Genomic DNA, 25,229 nt, shown 5'->3' on the forward strand with positions numbered 1-25,229 from the left:
CAATTCTTGGAAAAGGTGAAAATTTGGCGCTGTGTCGGAAATTCCTTCCTTCAAGACAGAATTCCAGGAAAGGTGAAAAATTGACTAAGTGTTTGAAATTTCTTCCTTCAGGACAGTTCTTGGAAATCATGAAAATTGGCTAAGGCATGAAGAATTTCCTTCCTCGGGGGTAAGGAACAAATTTCTTTTCAAAGGAGAATTCCTTCACAACATGAATTCCACGCCGGGATGAATTGAAGGTGGAAAAACAATTTCTTGGCAAGGAAGGAATCAGGGATGAACTGAACAAGAAATTTCCCCTAGGAAAAGTTTTGAAAAATCCATTCTCGGGCATCAAATCACATTCAAATTTCAAAATTTTCATAGATTTGGATTCGTAGGAGAATTCTCTCCCTCCTGGACTTGAAACCCTAATTTGTGGAAAATTCCTAAAAAATAGGAGATGGTGAAAAGTGATGGAAAACCTTCTTCAAGCAAGGAAAGTTGAAGAGACTTCAAGAAAATTCTTCCTGAATCAAAATTTCTTGCATGGCGAGGATCTATTGAATGCATGGCAATATGGTGGTGCATTCATTGCCCAAATATTTGACCAAATGGCGACCCGGTCATTTCATGTTGAATTTATGGCAGATTCTTTTTGGATGCAGCCGTTGCATGTGGAAATGATGGAGCATTTATGACATAATGGGGTGATTTTTGCATGGATGAATATTCAATGCATGTTGGGCGAAGTTGAAAGAGGTGGTGCATTTAATGCACAATGGATGCTATTTTGGGTACTTTTGAATTAATTGTATATGGGCATAATGGGTTATTAATTGGAGATTCCCACCTTGTTGCATCTTGAGTGGAGAATCTTTTAGGGAAAACGCTAATTAGGGTTTGCATGTAATCATGGCCTGAGAGCTATATAAAGGGGTGACCCCCCTCATTTGTAAAAAGAGGGAGACTTGTGATAAGTTTTGAGATAATAACAGTCAAACATTGTTCTCAGATGGTGTCTACTTAAGTTATTTTTTCAAAGCTTGCATGGTTTCACCTTCCTCACTTAGATTAGAAATAGTAAAGTGCTTTGATTTCAATGGAGAATGTAATGGTGTCTGATGAATTTCCATGGTTCATGCTTTTTGCATCTTGCTGATTGTAAGTTGCAGTGTAAAGTTAGCCTGAGCCACTAAACTTGTGCTAAGTTCGGTTGTGGACAGTCGTTTGGATTGCGCCGTGTTGGGTATTCAAATGCACTTTCTCAATATGAAAATCCGTCATCATCCTCAAAAGATTGCACCGGTTCTTGCGGAGTTGTAGTTAAACTTGGCGAAGCAGAGCTTGGTTTATTTGGAATTTGTCCACCAGAGCACTATTCATTGTTATCACTGCCCTTAGGAGTAGATTTAGATCTTTCTAAACCGTTTCCCTTTTACTTTCAGTTCATTTTAGTCCGTTCGAAGCAACAACATCACCAAATTGCTATATTTGATGATGGAGTTCCAGCCACAACAAAGAAGTGAAAGAACGATGCAAACGTAAGGCCCCTTGGATTACCAACAATCACATCAACCAACTGAGTCACGTTCGTAGCATAAAGGAACCTTGGAGTCGATTGTTTGAACTTCTTGCAATCTTAGCATTCAATCGCACTTTGATCGAGAGAGTGAAGTGACCGTTAGGAAACTTTATTCTGTGTTCGACACTGTCATAAAAAGCACGTCAACAGTAACGTGTTGAAGCTGACCCATGTTGGGGTTACTTGTAACGTATAGGATCAATTCAGTTTTGGCGCCACCTTAATGCATTGGATTGAAATTAAATATATGCTAGCCGACTTGGAGAATCAAAAGGCTATGTTGCCTATACGTACAAGTCAGCAATCATTCTTCAAGATATCATTCACACAGCGATTACATTCTCTAATCAGCAAATATCTCCCTTTAGCAGCAGTATCCAGCGAATTCATCTAAGAAGACAGCAAACACCTTCTTGAAGACAGCGAACACCTTCTTGTAGACAGCGAACATCATTTGAAGGCTGTGAACTATCATTGATGACAGCAATCTTCATCCTAGAACGGCGAACACTATCTCTGAGACAGAAAACCTCCTTAACAGCAGATATCCTATGCTTGGAGATAAGTTTATCATTTGTGTATATCCTAAGTTGAAGGCTTTATCCTACTGTGCGTAGTTTGCTGGTTCTGATTGCTTCAAGTGTTGAAGCCATATTGTAAAAATACTTTTGATTATTGCATAATAAGATCTGAGATCTTTAGCTGGGTTTTTCACCTCCAAGAGGGAGGTTTTCCCAGGGTATTCTTGGTGTTTATTGTGCACATTGATTTGCTTTCTGTTCTTGTTAGTTAATTTGCTACAGTCTGATCTAAAATTAACATGATGTGCTAAAGCTTACTTTGAAACAGAACAACTCTTAAAATAAAAGAAAAGATTGAACTACTAGTTAGTATCCATGCATCAACTTATCTAGCTCAAGTAGAGTCCATATAGCATGTCAACTTGAAATCCTTTATCTTTTGATAAAGAATGCCAGCTTCAAGAGGACCTTTGAGATATCACAGCACACTTTGTTACCTGTGAAAACAAAGATCCGGTTATGGGGATTTATGATATATTAGGTTGCCTACTAATTGTGTGTAAAGTGATAGTTGATTCATTGACTATTGATGAATCATCATAGGTTGACAACTTTAGCCTGACCTCCAGAGGTGTAGTGGAAGGATTACAATTTATCCTATGAAGTATTTCCAAAAGATTTGTAACAATCTTTATCTGAGCCATGAAAATGAGATGATCATGTTGTTAGAATTATATACCTAGGTAGTACCATATGAGGCCTAGTTATGTCATGTCAAAGGAATATTTATCCCAGACCACGTTTGCGTTAATGCAACAGTCCCATTACATGTGATGGCAATCATCAACATATACGACAAGAATCACAATGTCATAATTATTTCTTTTTACATAGATATTTAAGATAGAAGTCTTCTTTTAAATCCTAAATAGATATTTGAGATAGAAAGTCTTCTTTTAAATAGTAATCTTGAATATATCGATCAATTTTTGTGTTCTAGGCTTGTGCAGCTTGCTTAAGCCTATATAGAGCCTTAAGAAGCTTGTAAACTAGATGATCACTACTAGGTACCTAAAGACTGTTAGGATGCACCATGTAGACCTAATCCAAATTTGTCTTTTGATACACATTCCAATTAAATTGGATTTCTATGGAGAGAAGCAACCAAAATGTGAGCACCTTCGTTAGAGGAACACAAGTCTCCTTTTAATATCTCTCTTCTTGCTAGGAATAACTTTTCACAAGAAGATGAAACTTTTACTTATTCAAAGTACCATCAATTTATATTTAATTTTGCACACTTATTTGCGACTAATGAGATTTTTTCTTGGAGGCAACTTTGCTAACTCCCACGTATGATTATTTATCAAGACATCACACTAAACTTGCATGGTATCCATCCATTTAGGTTTTTCCTTAGCTTTTGTAAATAGTTGTGGTTCATGCATTTTGAAAAGGTCAGAAGAGAACAAAATGAACATGCTTATATAAACTAACAATCTACTTCCAGTCACCAGGGTTGAGCATCAATCAAATTTAGGAAGGCCATCATCTTGCATTGTTGTGGGATTGGGGATTTCTATGATGAATCAATCATGTCTTGAGTTGAAAACAACCCATGAATTCATATCTGATATATTAGCACAGTAGAAGAAATATTAGGTAGAGGCTACCATCAAGGCTGATGCATTTGACAAGGATAGAATACAAGGACTGGTGCCCTTATCTTTTAAAGGAAGCACATCACAACACTAGTTCCTAACTAATCATTGACAACACGCAGATTAGGAATACAATCAAAGAAAGTTTTTTGTTTGTTTTATTCCTTCTTCTTGACTAATGATGACTTTGTTAATGGAAATATTAAATGAGTCCATGTGTCTCAAATTGTAAACCATACACATCAATGAAATATCTGAAGCTCTTAGAAACTAGTTTAGTCCGCTTGCTATTAAGAATTAAATATATAAATAAACCAAAAACATGAAGCGTGTTACCTTAGGTTTGAGCCCGAAAACTGATTCTTGAGGAGACACTTGCAAAGGATTGTGTGGACTTTTGTTTAGGAGATATATTACCCTAACATCAGTATGATACACCTATGTTTTGCATTATGGACCTCTCCATCTCCATGATTGTCTTGTTTCTCCTCTAAACTACCTCATTCCATTGAACGGTGTACAGGATGTCATCTTTCTTTGAATGCTTTCTTTATTGTAGTATTCCTTAAATTGCTTGGAAGTGATTTTCCCCTACTATTGGATCACAAAGTTCAATTTGTCTGCTTGTTTGATTCTCATCCAATGCTTTGAATGTAACGAAAGAACTGAAGATTTGCAAGAATAAGATTCAAAGCCCCCATTGCACGCCAAGCTCCTTTTATAGGAATTGCTTATAGTTCTGCTTTCTAGCCAAACATCCTGTACTTATATTGTTGTTCACTTCAATATATCACTATCCATGAGCTTAGGCAGTTTTGTTTAGTTTGGCTAAATACTGAGGTTGAGATGTCCATATCTTTGATGCCACAAAATGCTTTTGTGATGGAGGCAATTGCCTTTCTAGCTCATAGTATTTCTTTGGAAAAGAATAGTATAACCAATGGGTGTAGCAATGGCTGACCTCTACTTCCTATCTATATTCCTACAATCAATGAAAATTCAATTCCTTAAACACTCTCTTACGATAGTTCTTTGAATCCTCTAATGCCAAAGTACCTCTCAAACACCCTTATTTACACAATGCTGATGTTGGCACATTCTCTTGGGCCCTAGAAGAATTCCCAGAGATGCTATAAGTCAAAACGATGGCTGTTTGTTTCAAATTGTAAGTTACACAATTGGAGTAAACAACTACGGTCAAGACTTTGTTTTGGACACTACTGCAGTTGCAATAGTATCCTTTTGGTTTGTTTTCTGCCTAGGTTCTGAATCCATCTTACTCTTCATGTTTTGTTCATTGAATCCTTCTTGATAAAATCTCCTTAGAGAGCTTTTGGTTCCACAGAAAAGCTTAATGAGACACTAAGTGGGGAAATGGTTCCACCACCTTTTCTCTATAATACCATTTGGCTTGACTGATCATTTGATCCTTGAATTGTATATTCCATGATACTTGAACTCTTCCTAGTTTTCCTTGTTTTCTTTTCTAGTACCACATCCTTTGAGTATGGCTCTTTCTTCTAGATACCTATCTCGTGAAGACTGTAGTACTTGTTTTTCTTCATCTAACATAAAGGTCTCATAAAGCTGCAAGTACTTACAATTTTACAATTGAGTGCGTCTTCATGGAGGGAGGAGATCAAGTTTGAAAGCCTTTTTACCAATGGCTTCCAAATAGTAAAGGGTCCATACCTTTGTGGTGTATATTCCTTAGCTTGCCCTTGTAACCTTTTTCCACCCAAGCAAAGCCAACCTTTCTCTTTTCTATGTTGATCATGCTTATATAATCTTCATGTTCTTTCCAATTGATCTTTTATCTCAATTTGAATTTGTTTAATCGTCTCAACAAATTTTGAAGCTTAGCCACTTCATTTTCTTGTCCTACTTTTACTTCTTGCTTATGAAAAGCTACATCAAGTGAAATTGAGGGAAAATGCCCCAAGAAAGTCACAAATAGTGATTGATTTGTAAAAGAATGAATTTTATCCACTTAGTTTTGATCCCTGACATCTGTGAGTCTCGCAAAGTTTGGCAAACTTAGCAGTTCTGCAGAAACTTACCAAGACTCACAGCCAAGTCTATAGGCATCAGATGACTTGTTAGGCTTGTTATTTGGTAAGTCTGAGAACTATTGTTGTACACCCTTATGAGTTCCTCCAATGTCTTGTTGGCCACATTTGTTCGGCTATCAGTTTGAGGGTGATATCAATACGCTTTTTGATACTTGTATCCATTAGCCTACAAAAAGTGGACCAAAATTTCCCAACAAATCTTGTATCTCTATCTGAAATAACAGACTTAGGAAGCCCAAGATGCACCCAAATGTGAGAAGAAAAATTTAACTACTGTACCTGTGATAGTCTTTTTGCAGTGTGTTGGAATAAGACTACATATTTTATTAAATCTATCAACTACCACAAATAAATAATCATGTCCATATCTAGACACAAGTAAACCTCCTACAAAGTCCATAGAAATACTTTCCCATGGCCTTGTGGGCATTAGCAGAGGCAAACACGTTCCTTCATTTGTTGTGTTCGATTTACTAGTGCAATTCAATTTGCAACTTGTAACAAACTGTAAACCTTGTTGCTTCTTGCTATATTTTGTGCCAAAACAAATAACTTTGGAAATGAGCCATTGTTTTATCAACACCAACATGACCTGTCACTTTGGAGGTATGCAGCTCCTGTAGAAGCCTTTGTGCCTTTGTTGCTCATAGTTATCCTACTTTGTAAAGGCAGAAGTCTTCATTTCTTTTGACATCCTTGAGCTTGAAGTTTTTTGCACTTTTTCTGAAGTCTACATCATTTCATATTCTAAAAAGTAAAACCTTTTTGCTGAAGTCGCCAAATGTGTAACTATTACCATAGCTGAAATAGGTAGTCTAGACTCTTGATAACATATCTACCACTATATTGCTAGTTCCCAAATTATATTTTTTCACCAAATGAAAATTGTTGTAAGAATCCCATCCCCATTTGTGATGTCTTGTAATTTATTTTGTGCCCATAAGTATTGTAGAGGTTGGGGGTCAACATGCACAATAGTTTCTTTGCCAAATGAGTAATGACTCTGTTCTTTAATGACTTTAATTAGTGCATACAATTCTTTATTGTACATCAATTATTCTGACTATTGAAGTAAAAACTTTGAATGATAACAAATAGGTCTACCACCTCAAAGCAAGACATAACCCACAGAATATTGATTATGATCAATCTCTACTTTAAAAGGCATTTGTAAATTAGGAAGAGCAAGCACAAAAGCATGTCTTATTTGCTACTATACATACATACATACATAATGTAGACAACCATTTCTGTCCACTTAATTAAATAGATATTTGATATTTATTTGATTATTTAACCATTGTTCAACTATTAATTAAATTAATATTTAATTAATTCATCCTAACTATGTTCTTCTATTAATTAAATAAATTATTCAATCTATTTGATTTAATTCACTTAACCATATTCTAACAATTAATTAAATAAATAAAGCACATTTGTTTAATTAACCCTTCTCCACATTTAAATAAATCAATGTTTATTTAAAATCCTAAAATCCCATCTCTCACATTTAAATAAATAAATATTTATTTAAAATCCTAAATCCCTCACCCTCTTGCACTTTCTAGAAAATGTAAGTTGTAAGTTAAACCCTCATCCTAATCATGTCTAAACCCCTATTATTAGCCTAATCACCCTTTAATGGTTTGCACATTCCTAAACCAATGGTTAACCCAAAACCCATCAAACCTTGAATAGTTTCCTTCTAGTGTCTTCAAGCCTTTAATGGCTTCCTTTAAATTTTTTAAGCCTTTAATGGTTTCATTCTAGAGTCTTCTCAAACCTTTAATGGTTTCCTTTGAAGTCTTTAAGCCTTTAATGGTTTCATTCTAGAGTCTTCTCAAGCCTTTAATATTTTCCCTCAAAGTCTTCAAGCCTTTAATGGTTTCCTTCTAGAGTCCTCTTATGCCTTAATTGGCTTCCTTCAAGTCTTCAAGCATTTAATGCTTTTGTCCCCCTCTCCTCTCAAGCCTTCCCTTGTTGACACTTGCCAACATGTGATTGGCTTGAAGGAGAGCACATGGATTGAGGATCACCACTTCCTCAAGCAATCCTAACCCTTCCTCAATCAATTCAATCTCAACCCTTCTTTTGTCCATTTTCCCAATAAATAAAGCTCATTCCTTCATTGTTGAGGGTCACACACACACACACAAGAGTTATCCATGCATTGTTATTTTGTTTAGATTTTGAATGATTTGTATTATGTTTTAGCTCTTCCACTAGTTGGAATTGCCATTTGACATTAATACTTCATCTGCATCCTCATCCACACTTCACATAATCAACCATCTCCCATCCTCCATTTGACATCCCCTTTGTGCTAGTGCTCAAGCTGAGGGCATACTTCACATAGCAGCAGGATCTTGGAGAGGAGGACAAGGAAGAGTCATGCCATAGGGAGCATCATGGGGAAGTAATTTCGTTTTATTTATTTCCTAACTAATCCCTTGTGTTAATCTTCTTTGATAATGCTTTGAATGGATTTGTCTTCATGTTTTGCTTGTGGTTGAAAGCTCTTGCTAACATGATTTCCTATTAGTTTATGCTAACCTCCATTTTCATAGTGTTTCACATATATACATATCTATACATACATACATACATGCAGACATACATATATATGTATATGAATTTATGGACATATATACATACATACAGACAGACATATATACACATATATATACATATACACACACATATATACACGTGTATATATATATGTGTGTGTGTGTACACATGTATATATACACACACACACATGTATGCACATCATAGAAACGAGACTCAGACTCAGCACGGACTTGGCAAGGCTGACCCGACTTGGGACTCGGCAAAAAAATTGGCAAAACTCGGAAGGGCTCGGCAGGACAAGGCAAAATACTAGTTTCTAGTGAGTCTCGCCTAAAGCGAGTCCTTAGAGAGTCCCGAATCCCTGAGACTCGGCTAGGGTCACTTGGCTCGGGTTCTGGTGAGTCCTAGAACCACTGCACATGTATACATACATATGTATGTATGAACATGTATACATGCATAGATATATGTATTATATACATACATACATACATATATTATGGATTTCTGATTGTCTTATATTCCATATCAACAACCATTTAGTTATTTTTAGTTACAGCTCAGGGCATATAGGTAGGCATGCATTACCAATTTTCTCTCCACATCACTAGTTCGATCAGCATTGGCTGTTAGAAGTTCTGGGTGGAGCAAATCCTGCTCCCTCCTACAACTATTAAGCTCAGTCTCATTGGCTCTTTGTTTCTTTGAGTGCACTTCCCCTGGCTTGTCTATTTGCGTTTGTACTTGTTTACTTGTTTTGTTTTAACCCTTCTTGTTATGTTTATGCTATTTTAGGGTTTACTTTTTACCAGTTTAGTGCCCTAGATTGCTGTATTTTGAGTTCCATTGACTTACATTGGTCATTCATGTACAGTGGTATGATTTTGTCTACCATTTGTAAAATATATATATTTTCACCTTCCTCTCACAGATCAACTTTGTTTTAATGCTTATCAAAATTTTCTTTGCATGCAGCTGCCCAAGAAAATCATGTAACAAATTCTCGGGCATTGGAAGGACACAATCGAAAGGTTAATGGAGCTAATGCTACACTTTTAAGTCGGTCTGGCAATCAATCTAAATACAAAAGTTCTGGACAGGATGGTCCTTCAACATCTAATAGAATGGTAAGACTTTGAATTCATTTGCTTTTCTGAAGTAACCTGCTACATTCTGGGTATTAATAATGTGGCATCAGGATAACTTTAACAGCATTTATGTTAATGGTTTAACGTGGATTGTCTTCATAACTTTCTGGTTCATTAATTTTCATCATGTTCTGGAATCTTTTAAAAGTTTTATCGCAGAATAAGTTGTTTACGAGGAAATTATCTACTTTTGGATTGGCAAATCCTCTGCTGATAATAGACATGATATTTCCACAGTTCATGTTTATGAGTTTGAATGATTTTGGAGGAAAACTGTGGAGACGTTTTGTATCTTCCAAAATTCATTCGAACTAAAATCCTTTTCTGCAATGAAATGAATCTCAGTAGATGAATAGTGACTTGGTTTCAAAGTCAAATATATTCTGCCTCAATTATTCATTATAAGACTCCTAGAGACGTCCTTACGAGTGATAACATGATGCTTGCCATACAATATTTCAGCCTTCAGGAAATGGTGGAACAGTCTTTTGACTGAAGCTTTAATAACACACTTGTAGTACATACATCCCACTCGGGAATATTTTCTCCACACCTCACATTTTCCTCTTTGCTCTAGGGGATTGATTGCACTTACTGATGGTATAGAACAATTTAATATTTGCAGCTTCTGTTATCACTGCACTTGAACACAAATGTGAAGTGGTCTCTTCAGTGATCCATTTTAACAGTTTTGTGTTAAAGAAGAGGCAGGTCTTGTAATCTTATGCTCACAGCCAGATTTTGACAGTCTGTTTTTTCTAGTTTCTAGATACTAACCCAAGCTGTAAATGTCCAAAGAACGAAGTTTTCACTGAAACTGCAGGAAGTATGGTGTTTTGATTTGGTCTTTTTGTTTCTTTACATGGACCTTTCACTGGCTGCATATATGGTTTCTTTTTTGCTGGTTTTAATTAACAGAGCAAGTTCATAATATACTAGTACAAGCTGATAGAGTGATTAATCTACCAAAAGTGCATAATGATGCTTCCCTCTACTAAAACCCCAGCCCTGTTATGAGGCTTATTGCAGTTCTAAAATTGTTAAAATGTCATAACAATATGAATTTTATGTCTAATACTCTGCTTTAGTTCATTGGCATGCCATTAAATGTACACACACTGAGTTAAGGCAGATGCAATTTTTATTCTTTTGTAGACTATATGTGCTTCTGGTAAAAAATAAAAATGAGTAGTAGAAACTGCCAAGGTTCTGAAGTTGTACAAGATTGGGTGCTACAATTGAAGAGTTTGGGAGATAGACACATAGCATCTGAGCTAATTTGTTTTTTAATATATTTATCAACCACAAAGGTTCCAGTCTACAGCCAAATTTTTGAGGTATTTCTGCTGGAGATTCTACATGCATGATGGTTGGGTCCTAGAGCACAGTAGTCCAGCTGATGTGGTGATGATTGGAACCAAATGCTTCAGCTGTCAGATCTTCCAGTTCCACGTGGGGACAAGCAAACACCAACTAAATATTACTCATTTTCCTTGCGTGTTAGAAGCACTGGAATTTCTCCATGGGTTAAGATAACCAAAAGAGGTCACTCTTGTTATATGAAATGAAGCTAGTTTTAGGAATTTAACAAGAAATTGAGTATATTAATTCACATGACTTAAAAGGAAATCGTTCATTTTAAAATTTTAGTGGCTGTGGCTATTATAAATTTATAACCACCTAAAGCTCAAATAAGTACAATCTAAGTCACAAGGTTCGAATTCGAATTCGAATTCGACAGCCATGAAATTCGGATGAAATTCGACAAGGGAAAAATTCGAAAAAAAAATCGGATAAAATTCACCTTCTATAATTTTGTTTATTTTTAAATATATGTATACTTCTAATAAATTATCAGAATAGCGACCCTTGTTGGAGAAAATCCAAGGGCGACCCAGCAGTTGCAGACACCCATGACCCAATAGATACAAAACATATACAGAGAATACCCACTACCAGCTGAGTTGTGTTTAGAGGCGGATAGCAGTGCTTTATAGAGGAAATTCGATTAAATTCGATTTTTTTTATAGAAGTTTGAAATTCGATTAAATTCGATTTTTTTTATAGAAGTTTGAAATTTGATTAAATTCGAACCTCATCCATGAAAATCGCCGTATCCTGTGACTTAGAGTACAATTATACAAGCTAGGAGATAGGGCAGTGATGAAAAACAGTACTGAATGGAAAAGAGAACTGTTGTAGGTGAACCTTATTCCATAAAACAAAGTTCTCATTTAGATTTTTATATTTTAATAATATGACAGAGGACATTAGTATGATTTATACGATTAAAAACCATTACACAATTATCCCAGAAGCACAACAGAAAAACCACTCACACTGTGGAAGCCTGAAACTTTCAAAACAATTAAATTGTTAATAAACAAGTGCAGAGAGTTGTTTAAGAAGGTTTATTGAAGTTAATGCTATGGTGATTTTGCAGAGTTTTAGTTGAATTTGTCAAAGAAACTTCAAGGATTAATTAAAAAACATTTTTTATTTAGTTTTACAGGAATCTGGAAACACACATGTATCAATGGTAATTAGTAATAAAGCAACCTAATTATTATTACTGGCGATGTCAGTGCCATTCAGATTAAGACCAAGAGATTTAAAGTAACTATATTCAATTATGCATGTAAATTGGACAGCTGTTAAATTTGATATTAGTACAATTCCCATCAAAAGATGCCTGCTCATGACTGGCGTTCAGAAAAGTACTGTAAATAATAATACAGCTTGTTGAAAGTTTGGAATGAAAGGGAAAAGAGAGGTTCATCGAGTGGAGATTTTCTATTAGTTTGTCTAGAAGAGGTTAAAGAGTGATTTTGAGTGCATGGATTGCCAATTTCTTTTTCTGTTATTTCAGCTCTCTTGAAAGTTTCAATGTATTTTCATGAGAATGGCATGCTGAACCTACTTTGGTTGGAACTGCAGAGCAGAAGACTATTGTTTCCAAATTTATCCAGCACAGCAAATCTCTTCTCTTGCATTCTTTTGTTCCTTTTGTAAACTGTGGGGTTTATTGCTAAATGCTTTATTGAACCCAGTATGTAGAGAAAAGGAGTCTTTTTACTTTAGGAAACAAAAAAGTTACAATCATCCTAATCTCAATGCAAATACATTGGTCACATGGTCAATGTTTTACCTTATACCCTTATACACCATTTTCCACAAATAATCCACACAATTGTCCATGGTAGACAATGCATCTAGATGAACAATGCATTTTGTTTTCAAGTTCCAGTTAATCCTCCTAGTCAGTATAGTGATATGAATTGAAAAAAAAAAATGATTTGAAAGGAAAAATAGCATTAAATCTGAAGATCGATGCATTAACCTTATTGAGCTCTGTTTGAATACTCTGATACCAATATTAAATGTCACCATATATAGCATTAAGGGTATACAATTACAACATTACAGAGCATACCATAGTTGAAAGACTAGTTATAGAAAATTGGGCAAAATGTAGGCAATAACTCAGCAAATTTTCTGAACATCAAAAGACATATAAATTTATAAAACAACCTTAAAACAAAAAAAACACAATTCCATAAAACAACCTCAAAAAACTTGCATAAAATTTTATTCAAAAGGGTCATAAGTAGTTTTTCCTTCATTCAAAGATTAAAAAACAACGAGTTCAATTCACATCACAGTGTCATATGGTTATAAATTACATGGCCATATTAATATTTTACATATTTCATCCATAGAAAACATGGGCCCAAAACAATTTTATTTTTTTTCTTTTTAAAACCAGGGTGGGGGTTTTGTGGGTGGCAGCCCTAAGTGGAGTTAAGGGGTGGTGCCTCTTGTGGAGGCGTGGGGTAGAGCCCCTCATGGATTGCAGGAGCAGCACCCCTGTTGCAATAAAGGTTGGAGCGAGGGGCAGATATTCCACCCTCATGGGTTCCAGGAGCAGCACCCCTGTTGCGATAAAGGTTGGAGTCGAGGGGCAGATACCCCACCACCAAACTCAAATTAAGGTCCTTGAGACCACAGGAACCTTTGTGGTGTGTGCTCAAATGCTTGAAAGAGAAACAGCTCAAATGCTTGGAAAAACAAATTTGAAAAATGATCTTTGTCTTTTTGGTAGACATACGTATTGTAATGTGGCTGAGTTTTTCTCTGCATTTCGTAATTTATTGGTGAGTTTTCACCAAAAACATGCTAATAATTTTTCACTGAGTTATACTACCTTGCAAATCATTTTGATATGCGAGTTTCAGGTGATTTTTTCATCTGTGGAGCATACAACCATACATCAGTGGCAAATGATACAAAGACTATCCAAGAAATCATAAATAATACTGACAAGTGAAGAATTATTGTTATTATATTTTAACCGTAAAGAAATAGGCTAAAAATACGACAGGTAAGAACAAAGCTGTTCTTTAGTCTGTTTTGTTATAAGGATTATTTCATGTCTATTAGCAGAATTATCATAGGTAAGGGCAGCAGAGAAGATGCATAGCTTCACTCATTACTTGGTCAAAATTCAAAGCAGAAGAAACTTGATCAGCAAGGATCAGTGGTCACTCTAGGTCTGCTCCTGGGTTGGTCGGTTTGTTCTTTGGCAATCATTTTGTTGTTCTCAGTTTTTTTGGGTCCCATAGACTGCCTGGTCTCGTGGACGTCATTCAAAATCTTCATTCATTCATTCAACCCTATATCATTCATGTATAAGAATAAAGCACAAAGTGAATAGCTTCATGCATCTTAAATCCTATTATTATATTTGGGTCCTATATGTGAATAAGGCTTCTTCAGCAGGTGAGAAAATTAACCCTTATCTACATACTGTAAGATTCAGATAACATTGACCAACTGATTTCAGATTTTTATAATGGAGTCCTATGTGATTGTGATGTGGTAACATGTTCTGGAAGTATCAAATCTTGAAACAAAGGTAAGAAATAATTACAAACTTCCGCTCATCCATATTCTGTTATAATACCAAAATCTATTTACAATTCTACATCCGCTGATTGCTCTGTGGTCATCTGTAGGTATTAGGAGAACTTTTTCCTTAAATATTGTTAATTATGAATTGCTCCACTGCTATTTTTTCCTTGACCCTTGGTGGTACTTTTGCATTTGTTAAGTACTTCTCTCACAATTCTTCTCCAAAACCATTATCACAGTTAACCTCTTGTTGTACCTTTGCTTATATGATGATTTAATGAAGCATTTGTTATTTTGTTACTCTTTTATGTTAATTACAGGAAATCATGTTCTTTAAAATGACGTGGAAGTCCATGTGTTTGTAGGGGATAGAAACTGACATGGGACATTCCTCCTTTACGCGAGCTGGAAGTTCAAGGAGATCAGCTCTTTCAAGCAGGCCAAATACTGCAGCAGAGACTGGTGAACATTCTCGCTCATTAGCTAATTATCTCTCTCCAAATATTCGCTCCACAGGGGCAACTGCTGACACCAGAAGATCTACAATGTCTAGAAATCCATCAACTAGAAGCCAACAAGAAAATTCTCTAAGGAGTTTTCAGCTTCTTTCCATAGATCCACAGCACAGGAGATGATCTGATTTGTACTGTGTAATTTGTAGCTGGGTGGCCATGGGCAAAGAGGCTATGCAGATTTGGAGTATGGTTCTTTGATTAATTCTGCTTTCTAAATGCTTTTATGTGCTAGCCTTTTGAGGGTTGGGTTTCTTGGAATGTGCAGGCATGAGTCTGTAAGTTGCAGGTAAATATCAAATTAGTGTTTGTAACTACACTTCATTTCTGAGAAGTTGTGGTTCAAAATGCAGCTATTCATTTATTTCTTGATGAAACATTGAAGGGTATAGTCAATTTATATGGGCTGGAGTGAAATTTTTGGAAGCTCATCTAATTGACCCTACCAGATTTGGTTGTTAATCTCTACGATCAGCATTGAAAAAGTTATTTCAACCACTTAATAGTGTTGGAAAGCTATGATCTATTGTTTACTACCATATGTAGTTTGTTTAGGGATTGGGGTTATGTTCAAGAGGTTTGGAGGGATAGGATCATCTATTCGGTAAAACAGAAAGAACATAATGTTCTCTTAACATTCTATGAGTGTTTGCTCACTTGGCATACTGTAAGAACGATTTCTCAACATAATGTTTTTTTTCTTTTTACCATTGTTGTCAGAGATTTGAGGTACAATAACTAGTAATATGACGATTATTGATTATATTCTTTTATTGATGTACCGACAAGAAGTAAAATATTTAATTAATGGAAATACTTATTCATTTCTTTTGATCACTCTATGACTGTAATTTTTCTATTAGAATATAGAGCAATTGGCTACTGTGCCGATTTCTGACGGCAATACAGCAAATTACTTGGGCCAATCAAGATGTGCGTTTGAACCAAAAATTGAAAGAATGGTTAATGCCTATTTTCTTGGGGGTGATTTTGAACCTAAAGAATAGTTTTAATATTTTGTTTTGGGTTTACCATAGTCCCAACTTCTTTTCTTGTAGACAGGGTCAGGGACAAGAAGCAAAATAACATTTATTCATTCTCCAAAATAAGTTATACATATAATTATCAACGTGTTTCAACAAAATAAAGCTAGCTTCATCAATGATTCATAAGTTACTGTTTACGTGGGAATGAATTGGAATCCAAGTCTTGTCATGACAGAGTCCGTTAATTCTTTTGTTTGTAAGAAGGTTAGGTTTTCTCTTGATATAGATTCTAAAATAAGACTTTCTATAAACAAAAGGATGGGCGCTATGTGTTAACCCAAAATAATAGATACCTAGGATCTAGGCTAGGCACACAGGTGACTGGAGCCTTTGCAACTATGTTATGGCCAGAAACCACAACTGAGATCTAGGCCTGAACTTTCTTGACACTGATTACGGGTGATCTGTTTGAGCCAACCAAAGCCCACCTGTACTGCAGAAAAGAAACTAATCCCACTGGAAGATTGTAAGGATCCTTTCGTTTCTCTAAATCAAGTGCCCCCTACACCTGTTTGTGTTCGAGGAAAGAAAATGCAATTCGATTGAGATAATCAGGGCTGTTCTTTAGAATCCTATTCTTGTTTGAATTTCTTCTTCATCTGAAGGGGGTTAGATTTAAACACACTCTATGTTGATTGTTTCTTTGTTGTGGGGGAAGGGTGGTAGAAGTCATCTTGCTACCATTATTGATATTTCCAGTGTGTGGAGCTGTCCTATTTGAATGAGACTCTTAAGGTAATCCTGATCGAAATGCATATACTTGTAACAATATAAAGGGAATGTTGTCAGTTATCCACTATCATCCCTAATTTAAGTATCATGGAAAGGACAAGTCTAAATTCCTGCTGCAGTGTGCAAGCCCTTCTAGTGGCACAAATTAGCTTTGATAAATTCAGTGTGTACTTTATGATAGTAACTTAATTCAGTTTTAGTTCTATCCTTTGCCTTCCCATTGCTGGAACCCAATAACTAAAATATGAACTAGCGTAAACAGTTTCGTTGGTGGTTCATTTGCTTATACATAGAAAATCCCTACCCTCAACTAGAAGGAAATTGTAAACTTTCTACAGTGTCAAGAAACTTCATGTCACCATTCTAATTTTTCTGATCTAGTTCTTGCTTTTACATTACTCTAAAACAATGCAATTTTTTTGATGAATTGGCAACCAGTGTTCCATGGGGACACATCCCTGGGGATCCAGGTGATGTCCCTGAAGTGCCTGGTACTCGTGGACATTTAGTACATAAAAATGAAAAAATAACTTTGAAAGGAAAAGTATGCTAAATATCCCCAAAAATCTAGAACTGGAAGGATTGTCATTGCATATTCAGCACAGTATTTACTTTTTTAAAATTCAGCTGTTTTTAGTTTGTTTTTTGATAAATGTCCCCTGCTGTACCCATAATTTGGGCAAGTTTTTCCCATGCCCGAAAAGATGTATCCATGTCGCTACATACCCGTCCTGGACACAGAAACAATGTTGGCAACTGAATAAATCATGTTCAGAAATGGCTTTCCTACTAATTTGAGCCATAAATCTGGGTTATGGGAAGTCCATTATCTTTTCCTGATCCCAATCAATCCAGTTTTATATGAAGAGAAAGGAATTTCCAATTTTAATGTTTTAGTTGTGGATCGATCAGGTGGCAGGTCAAATTTCATGCACATTCTCCTAGGTCAAGTTGTTCTTATATCCTACACTGATAGTGAAGATGTAATATTCTGAAGGTTTAGAGCCAAGTAGCCAATGCATAGTGAAGAGTCTTGCATCCTTGTCATACCTAGGGCATCTTAAAACTATATCAATGTTTTCGGCTTTATTGTGTAGCACAAGAAAATGTCCTTGGGCAACAATAGCCGTGCTAATAATGTTCATCAGTCATCCAATTCGATAAAAATGAAATTTATGATTATTAATGTTTACAAATTGATGCTTGCAAAATATTTGATGCTATTATAATTTTTTTGTTTTTGATATCATGAGATAACTCAGTGACTCAGTCCAACGACCCAACCACACCTTGCCTTGGTCTTACTTTTTTCCGAGTTTTGGGGTATAGAGAGGGCAAGCTGAGACGAGAATAACTCGATGGATGATTGAGCAGGCTCAAACAACCCAGTCGCTGGGTAAACCCAGCCGACGAGAGTTGAACGTTGGACCTACAAGTTAAAATATAATTATCAGATTCGGTTTGCAACCATACACGGACTAGTCACTGGTTTCAGTCTTGAATTTTTGTTGTCATCCAGTAGTTAAAAGAGAACTTTTTATTGAACATTTTTGTGTAACATGAGTGTAAGGTTCCAAGAGAGTTCCATGGTGCAAACCCCACATTACATTTCAGAGAATAACATGTCCCGGATGTAGGAGGGTGCGTGCCAACCAGCTATTTACAAAGAAGTCTAGAAGCCAAAGCATGAAAGTAAAATAAATATCTAAATACAATCACTGTAGAAGTTTAGCCTTTGTACATGTATGAATCCATACCAAAAGATCAAATGGGAATTTGGTGAAGTACTCACTTCACATTAACTTGGGTATGCTTTTACACAAAAAACAAATTTGTAGCCTTGTAGAGTGTCACAAGACATATAAGGGTAGTAATGAGCGCAAAATGTCGTATGCTCAAAGCCTAACGAACCATCACTTGGAGAGAAATATTAGGCTAATAAAAGTTATCATATTAGCAGACATTGAGAAGAACCACAAGCAAAAAATATCTTGAAACAAATGAGGCAGAACCATAAGTGACAAACTAGAGTGCACTTGTAAAAAGCCTAGCTTCACAAAACTTGTTTGTCTAAATTCATATCTAACAACTTGCAAATTTTAGTATCCATTATCTTACTATTGTGAATATAAAAGATCTTGTATACTACATAAGAGGATTGACTAACATATAAGAAGAAACTAATTATGATTGAAATAGGTTATTGTCATTTAGTCGAGAGTCTGCAACCATAACATGTCATTGGCACAAGAATGTTGATGCTACTTATTGTATGATTTTGGAGGCGACACTATATTTATGACCTTCCAACATAGGGCTCCTTTTCTAATCTTGTCTGTTGATAAGATTAGTTTACAATTCTTTTGTAGGGGTGGAAAGTGCATACCTTACACATTTATCCTTTGTTGTATTCCACTTTGTAAGTATGCCCTAAATACTTGGCCTTAGCATATGATTTAAACTAATTTCGATGTTTCCATTGACCCTAGATTCAGATTATTTTTAGTGTTCATATAATTTCTTGACATTGGGTGGCACATTCCTCTCTTGGGGAAAAAATGCTAGTGTAGACCTAGGTTAATTTCATAGTTTTAGATTTGACTCACTTGTTTCAAATTCAAAATTTATAACTAGCTCTAGCTAATCACCATCCATTTAGTTGTTAATTATTTCTCATGACAAAAACATTCAAATTGAGTGCCCTAGACATTTATACAAAGACATAACCTCTTAGGCTATTTCATAAGGAAGCATCTAGATTTGCCCATCAACTAGGATAAACCCACTATATCTATCACAAACAATCAATCATTAGTCACTATTCAACCTTCCACATTAGTTCTTGCATAAACACATGTTGAAATTCTATCTTTTTGACTAGGTCATTTTAATATATGTCGTATTGCGTTCCATTTATACCAACTCCCAAGTGTTTATCACCTAGCATTATCCTAGCCAAATAGTGTCATTTAAATTACTTTTTGTTGTCTTCCAACTCTTTTTAAAATCATTATATTGATTGCGGGGTTTGTCCAAGGCAAAGATTCTTAAATAGCAAGCTCCAAATGGTGTTTATCAAAATTGTAGGCATAGGTAATAGGCAAGTCTCTATTTTGGAGTATAGAAGGTTTGAATGCATTAGGGTTAGATGTACAATTGAAGGTTATTTCTAAAAGTCAAAGGTCAAATCCAAATGTGAATTGACTTCACCAAAATATTGAAAATGATTCAATTTATATTTTTTTGTTTTTCTTCTAATGTATCCATGTTCAAACAATTTCATTATCAAAATAATTGAAAACTACCTATTGACATAGAAATCAACTAAGCGCTTTCCCTCTTCTTGAATTTTAGGTTTCTAAATTCTATCATTATTTTTTTCACAATTGAATTATGTTAATTAGACCACATTCCTTGTTATATTCATTAAACCTATTAGTAAATAAATTCATGTATTACCTTTACATGTTTAATTATTATAATTTATATTTTTGTTTTGATCAAGTTTTGATTTTTCCCTTATTTGTGCTTGATTGATTCATATTCTTTTGAATTGATAGTAGATTACCAAATTAAAAGTCCTAATTATAGTCACTAGTTCATTGTCATTATATTCATTAAAGGATCTTGCCATGAATATAGAACATGAATGAAGTATAGAACATGAATGAAGTATACAGAGAACTTAAAAGCTATAGGTTTCACTCTAAACATCAATATTATTCTAGCAAATTAGAGGATCGATCTTTGAGACATCTTCATTAGATCTTACTATCTGTAACACAATATCTTCATCTTATAAATTTTGCTTCTCTTTGAAACCCAAGTAGTCTTCAAGTAGCATCTTATGGGAATAATTTTTGTTGTATCTTTTTGAAACTCCAGGTAGTTCCTAAAGAATTCCTCATTATTTCCTCTAGGAAGAGGCTAATGTCTGGTACTTATTTGTTGAAAGTGGTTTGACTTGTGTCCAAAAGTTCTTGAAGCTTTTTTTTTGGAGATTTCCATGGTAATAACGACCTAGACAATAATAGAGTGGAAAAAAAATGAGTCTGCTAGAAGACTCAGTAAGCAATCTCCTCTTGCCTTGGAACCGATCCTCTTTTCTAGTTTTCTAGAAAAATCATTAAAATTTAGTAGTTAAAAGAAGCCAAAATAAATTACAAGCTTATTGTTAACATTTGAGTTAATAATTGGATGCAACATAGACGATGTCTCCCGCAACGTCTCCCGCCCAGGTAATTTTGAAAAACCCTCGCAACGTCTCCTTTGCAGCGCTGGACCCTGTGCTGGGCAGTGCTACTGCGGACGTACCTGGTGGCGGATCTTTGTGGCCCTTGCTGGACTCTCTCTCGGCATCCCCTGCTGGCGGCCCCGCCTCCCTGGTGGGTGATGTGGATGCCTCGTCTTGTCCCTCTGCCTTTGTCGTTGGTGGTCTATAGGGTGCTGGTCGCCCTCTTCCCGTGGTTGCTGATGGAGGCTCCCTTCTGCCTTCACCCACGCCCTCTGCGCGGGGTTTCGGGCTAGGTCCCCCATGATTGGTGTTGACCCAGTTTTGGATTTGGAGGCCCTTGCTGCTGTTGCGGGTGATGCTCAGGGTGAAGATGCTCTGCCCAGGCCCTTTGCTAGAAAGCGTAGCTTTGCCTGTGTGACTAAATCTACTGCCCAACCTTCTAAGGGAGTTCGTCCTCTCCCTTGTGCCAAGACCTCTCCTGTTGTGGTTTGTGGTCGAGAGGTTATGGAGAATGTTGACTTCTATCAACGCAACGCTCTGGTCTACAGATTTACTAAGTTTTGGCCTTCCCTCTCGAACCTTCATCGCTGGGTGAGTGATTCTTGGAAGCCCCTTGTTTCTTATGGCATTGAGCGTTTCCCTTGTGCTAAGGGGTTTTTTGTTGCCTCTGTTACCTCTACTCATGAGCATGATTTGATTTTGGGAAAACTTTGGACTTGGGGGGATCACTCCCTCTCTATCAAGCCCTGGACTCCTTCCTTCAACCCCCTTACGAAATCCCTCTCTGTTCGTCCGGTTTGGGTCCGCCTCCCCAATCTCCCCCTCCATTTCTGGGAACATTCTTGTTTTGAGGCCATCGGTAACTCCATTGGCAGCTTCTTGAAGGTTGATGATGCCACGTTCTCCATGGGCCATTCTACCTTTGCTCGCCTTTTAATTGATGTTGATTTATCTCTGGCCCTCCCTAGGGATGTGGTTCTTATGGTTGGAGATAGGCCTTGGACCCAACCGCTAGATTATGAGGGCCTCCCTTTTCGCTGTCGAAGGTGCTTCTCAACGGGTCACCTTGCTTCTGAGTGTTCTCTCTCTCATCGCAAAGGTGTTGCTACTTGGTGGAAAGATGCTACGGAAGACCACTTGACGATTAATGCTTCAGATTCTATTTCGGTTGATTCATCTCATGATGAGGTGCCCCTTACTACTGATGAAGGCCTGGTTGATATTACTGTTGTGGCGGATCCTTCCCCCTTGGTTCCTACACCTGTTGCTCCTGCTCCTCACCTTCACTCTGCTCCTAGCGTTTGTTCTCTTGCTGCTGCTTCGCTGCAACAGCCTGTTGCTGCTCTGCATCAGCAGTCTGGTAGTGACCCTGCAGGGTCTTCCCCGCTTGATTCTTCTTTGAAAGTTCCTAATGATAGTGTTGCATGGATGGTTGTTTTCCGTAGGAGGAAAGGAAAATCTAACTCCCTTTCCCAAGCCCCCCTGGTCAAATTCCGGATTTTTCTCCCCCCTCTTGATTTGGGTTGGGTTGTTGATGGTTTGACAGGTCAGTTTGGCCTGTCCGACTTTGTTCTTTTGGGACTTGCTCCCCTGCTTGGTCTTTTTAATTTTGATAGCCTTTGACTTTGTAAAGGGCCAGCGCCCTCTTTAACGCTGCTTTTTTAATCAAAAACAAATTACAAGCTTTACTCAGACCAATGACAAAACTAAATAAAATCTCATTTTGGGAAAGTTTACCATTAGCCCCACAATTTCCCAACCTAGATAAAAAGAGAAACCAAATCTCATTATAAAAAATGTAGTCAAAGAAAACATGATCAATAATCCTACAAACAAGACAGAGATATTCATAGGGATTGAAGGACACATTAAGGAGCAACTTCTTCAACAACACCAACTTGAAGTAGGCTTTCTTAGGTTCCAATACTTTTGAACAAAACTGCTAATAGATTTTAGACCAATGGTTAGGATTGAGGTTTAAGTTCTAACACACATTGAGGTGCTTGGTCTCTTTTTGAGAGTTAACAAGAGTATTGTAGATCAGCTTGGAGTTCACTGTGTGGAACTACCATTTGGAATTGTTAAGAATGAGATCATCATATTCAAACTAAACATGAAAATGAAATATCTTGCAGGCTTCCCTAAGGACTAACTAAGTTCTCTAGTGAGAATAGGGGAGATCAAACTTTGTACTTAGTGAAATTCAAGACCTCAGTTGGTTGTTTCCATGAATATTGTTAAATTCCTTAATGCCTTTTTTACTCTAAAATTTTGATGAGCACTCTTGCACAGAGAAAGAGGCTTATCCTTGTGAAAAACACTCCACCATACGTATCTTGAGATGAAGATCTTATTGTTATCATTCTAGAACTCACAATCAATAATCAAATTTTTAACAATTCCCCAAGCTTTCCAAATGCTTTTGAAGACATTAGAACTAGAGGGAATGATAGAAAATTTGCAAAACAAGGAATCATAGCAGTATCTTTCCAATTTTGGTGATGCCATATAAATGGTTTTCCTCACTAATACTTTCCAAGGTGCATTGTCATTCAAGGATTTTAGAACCCACTTGATAGCCGAAGAAGCACCATGCAACTTCAGGTCCTTCAAACCCAAACCCCCTTCAACCTTGTTCTTGATCTAGTTCCACATATATTTCAAAGAATAATTCATAGCAAAGGGGATTCCAGGTACCTAACCTGCATGATAGGACCTCGCTAGTGAAGGTTATATCTCCTTGTTGTGTGAAGGGTATTGTACCTATTAAGTTTGACACCTAGGTCCTTATGACACATGTAACTTAAGTTTACTTAGGGAACACTTAGGAAACTTCCCACTTAAAGTGGATAGTTACCACATTATCACTTTTCCATCTTAAAGAGGATGATATGCTATCACTTTGTGTCTCAAGTCATAAGATTATGACACATCTTATGCCATACTATGTTCACCATGACCTTTATAATTGATGAGTCCCCTTTGTAACATTATCTCATATCATTGTATCATTTGCATCCTTGATAGAGTGCCTAGACCATATTATCTCATAACATTATCACATTATTCTTTTATTGTTGACCTCTCTTGTGATTTCATGGAGTGCCTAGACCTTGGGTGACTATAATCTTTAGCCAATCTTGCATGTCTAAAGCATTTTATACCATCTTTAATATGGTATCAAGGCTCGCGGGATTGCCTCTTGTTAGTCTTATTTAAGAGATGTAGATTGCAAATCTTGGTGCATTTTGGGGGTTTTGTTTTTGTGGCTTTGTATTGTAGGTCAAACTTGGAGCTTGTTGGTACAAATATGAATTCACCATTAAATTTAGAAAGTTTGAGAAATTAATTTTTGCCTATTGTTTCATCCAAATCGAACACTAGAGGCTAAATCTATGAAGGTTTGAAGGTGGGACGTGGTTGCCACATTTGGGACGTACCTACCATATTTGAGCATTTTGGGCCAAAATTGACCTTGCCATTATGCTTGGGATGCACAAGAATCTTAAGATTGACTATCAAATCATTCAAATCAAAGTAATTGACCTAGGCCTTTAGAAAATTTTGCTCCCCCCCCCCTCGATGCCACTAATGACATCCTTATGATGGTACATTGTTGACATCATCATCTATGCAATGCTGGTGCAACATGACATGATTCACAAATAGTTTAAAAAAAAAATATTAATTATTGTGAATTAAAAAATTTATTGGCTTGCACATGCTAGGGTATGACATTACTTGATTCTACTAGTGCTCACCACGGGGTGGTATATCATTCATTGGAGCGGTCCCAATGTACATGCCATCCACAATGGCTTCACTTAATGAACCTGAGTTATAGCACGTGCATTCATGGCATACTAAAGAATTCCCCTATTTTCAAAAAAATTGCCCTAAACTCCTATTTTGTCACCCCTCCCAATACACAGCTTGAATTAAAAGCACCCCTATTTTCACCAAATATTGTATTTTTTCATAGCCGAAATTAAAACCCCCCTTATTTTCACCGATAGGCAATATATTGCACCCTTATTTTTGGGATATTAAACTCCCCAATATGAATGCACGTGATGTAATATTGCCTAGCTCGAGAAGCCCCTATGATGCCATGCTAGCAATGGTGGCCCCACAACCCAAACAACCAATGGTTGGAATATTTCGAGCCTCAATAAAAATTATGTTATTGGCTTTGGAGGAATATTCTTAAGAATATTCGGCCCATATTCAAGATTTGTTGTAGGTTATAAA

The 25,229-nt window shown here is 36.4% G+C and overlaps 1 protein-coding gene across 2 annotated transcripts in view; it reads left to right on the forward strand.

The window, feature by feature from the left end:
• LOC131056706 (uncharacterized) overlaps positions 1 to 15,803 on the forward strand; it is a 53,595-nt gene extending 37,792 nt beyond the window's left edge. For both annotated transcript variants that reach the window (XM_057990954.2, XM_057990955.2), the window contains 2 exons: positions 9,371 to 9,522; positions 14,820 to 15,803. In XM_057990954.2, the coding sequence (XP_057846937.2) occupies positions 9,371 to 9,522; positions 14,820 to 15,089 (422 nt within the window). In that variant the 3' untranslated portion in view covers positions 15,090 to 15,803. The remainder of the gene's footprint in view (positions 1 to 9,370; positions 9,523 to 14,819) is intronic.
• Positions 15,804 to 25,229: the final 9,426 nt, after the last annotated feature.

Source organism: Cryptomeria japonica, chromosome 7, assembly GCF_030272615.1.
Source record: "Cryptomeria japonica chromosome 7, Sugi_1.0, whole genome shotgun sequence".
In the NCBI taxonomy this organism is placed as follows: Eukaryota; Viridiplantae; Streptophyta; class Pinopsida; order Cupressales; family Cupressaceae; genus Cryptomeria; species Cryptomeria japonica.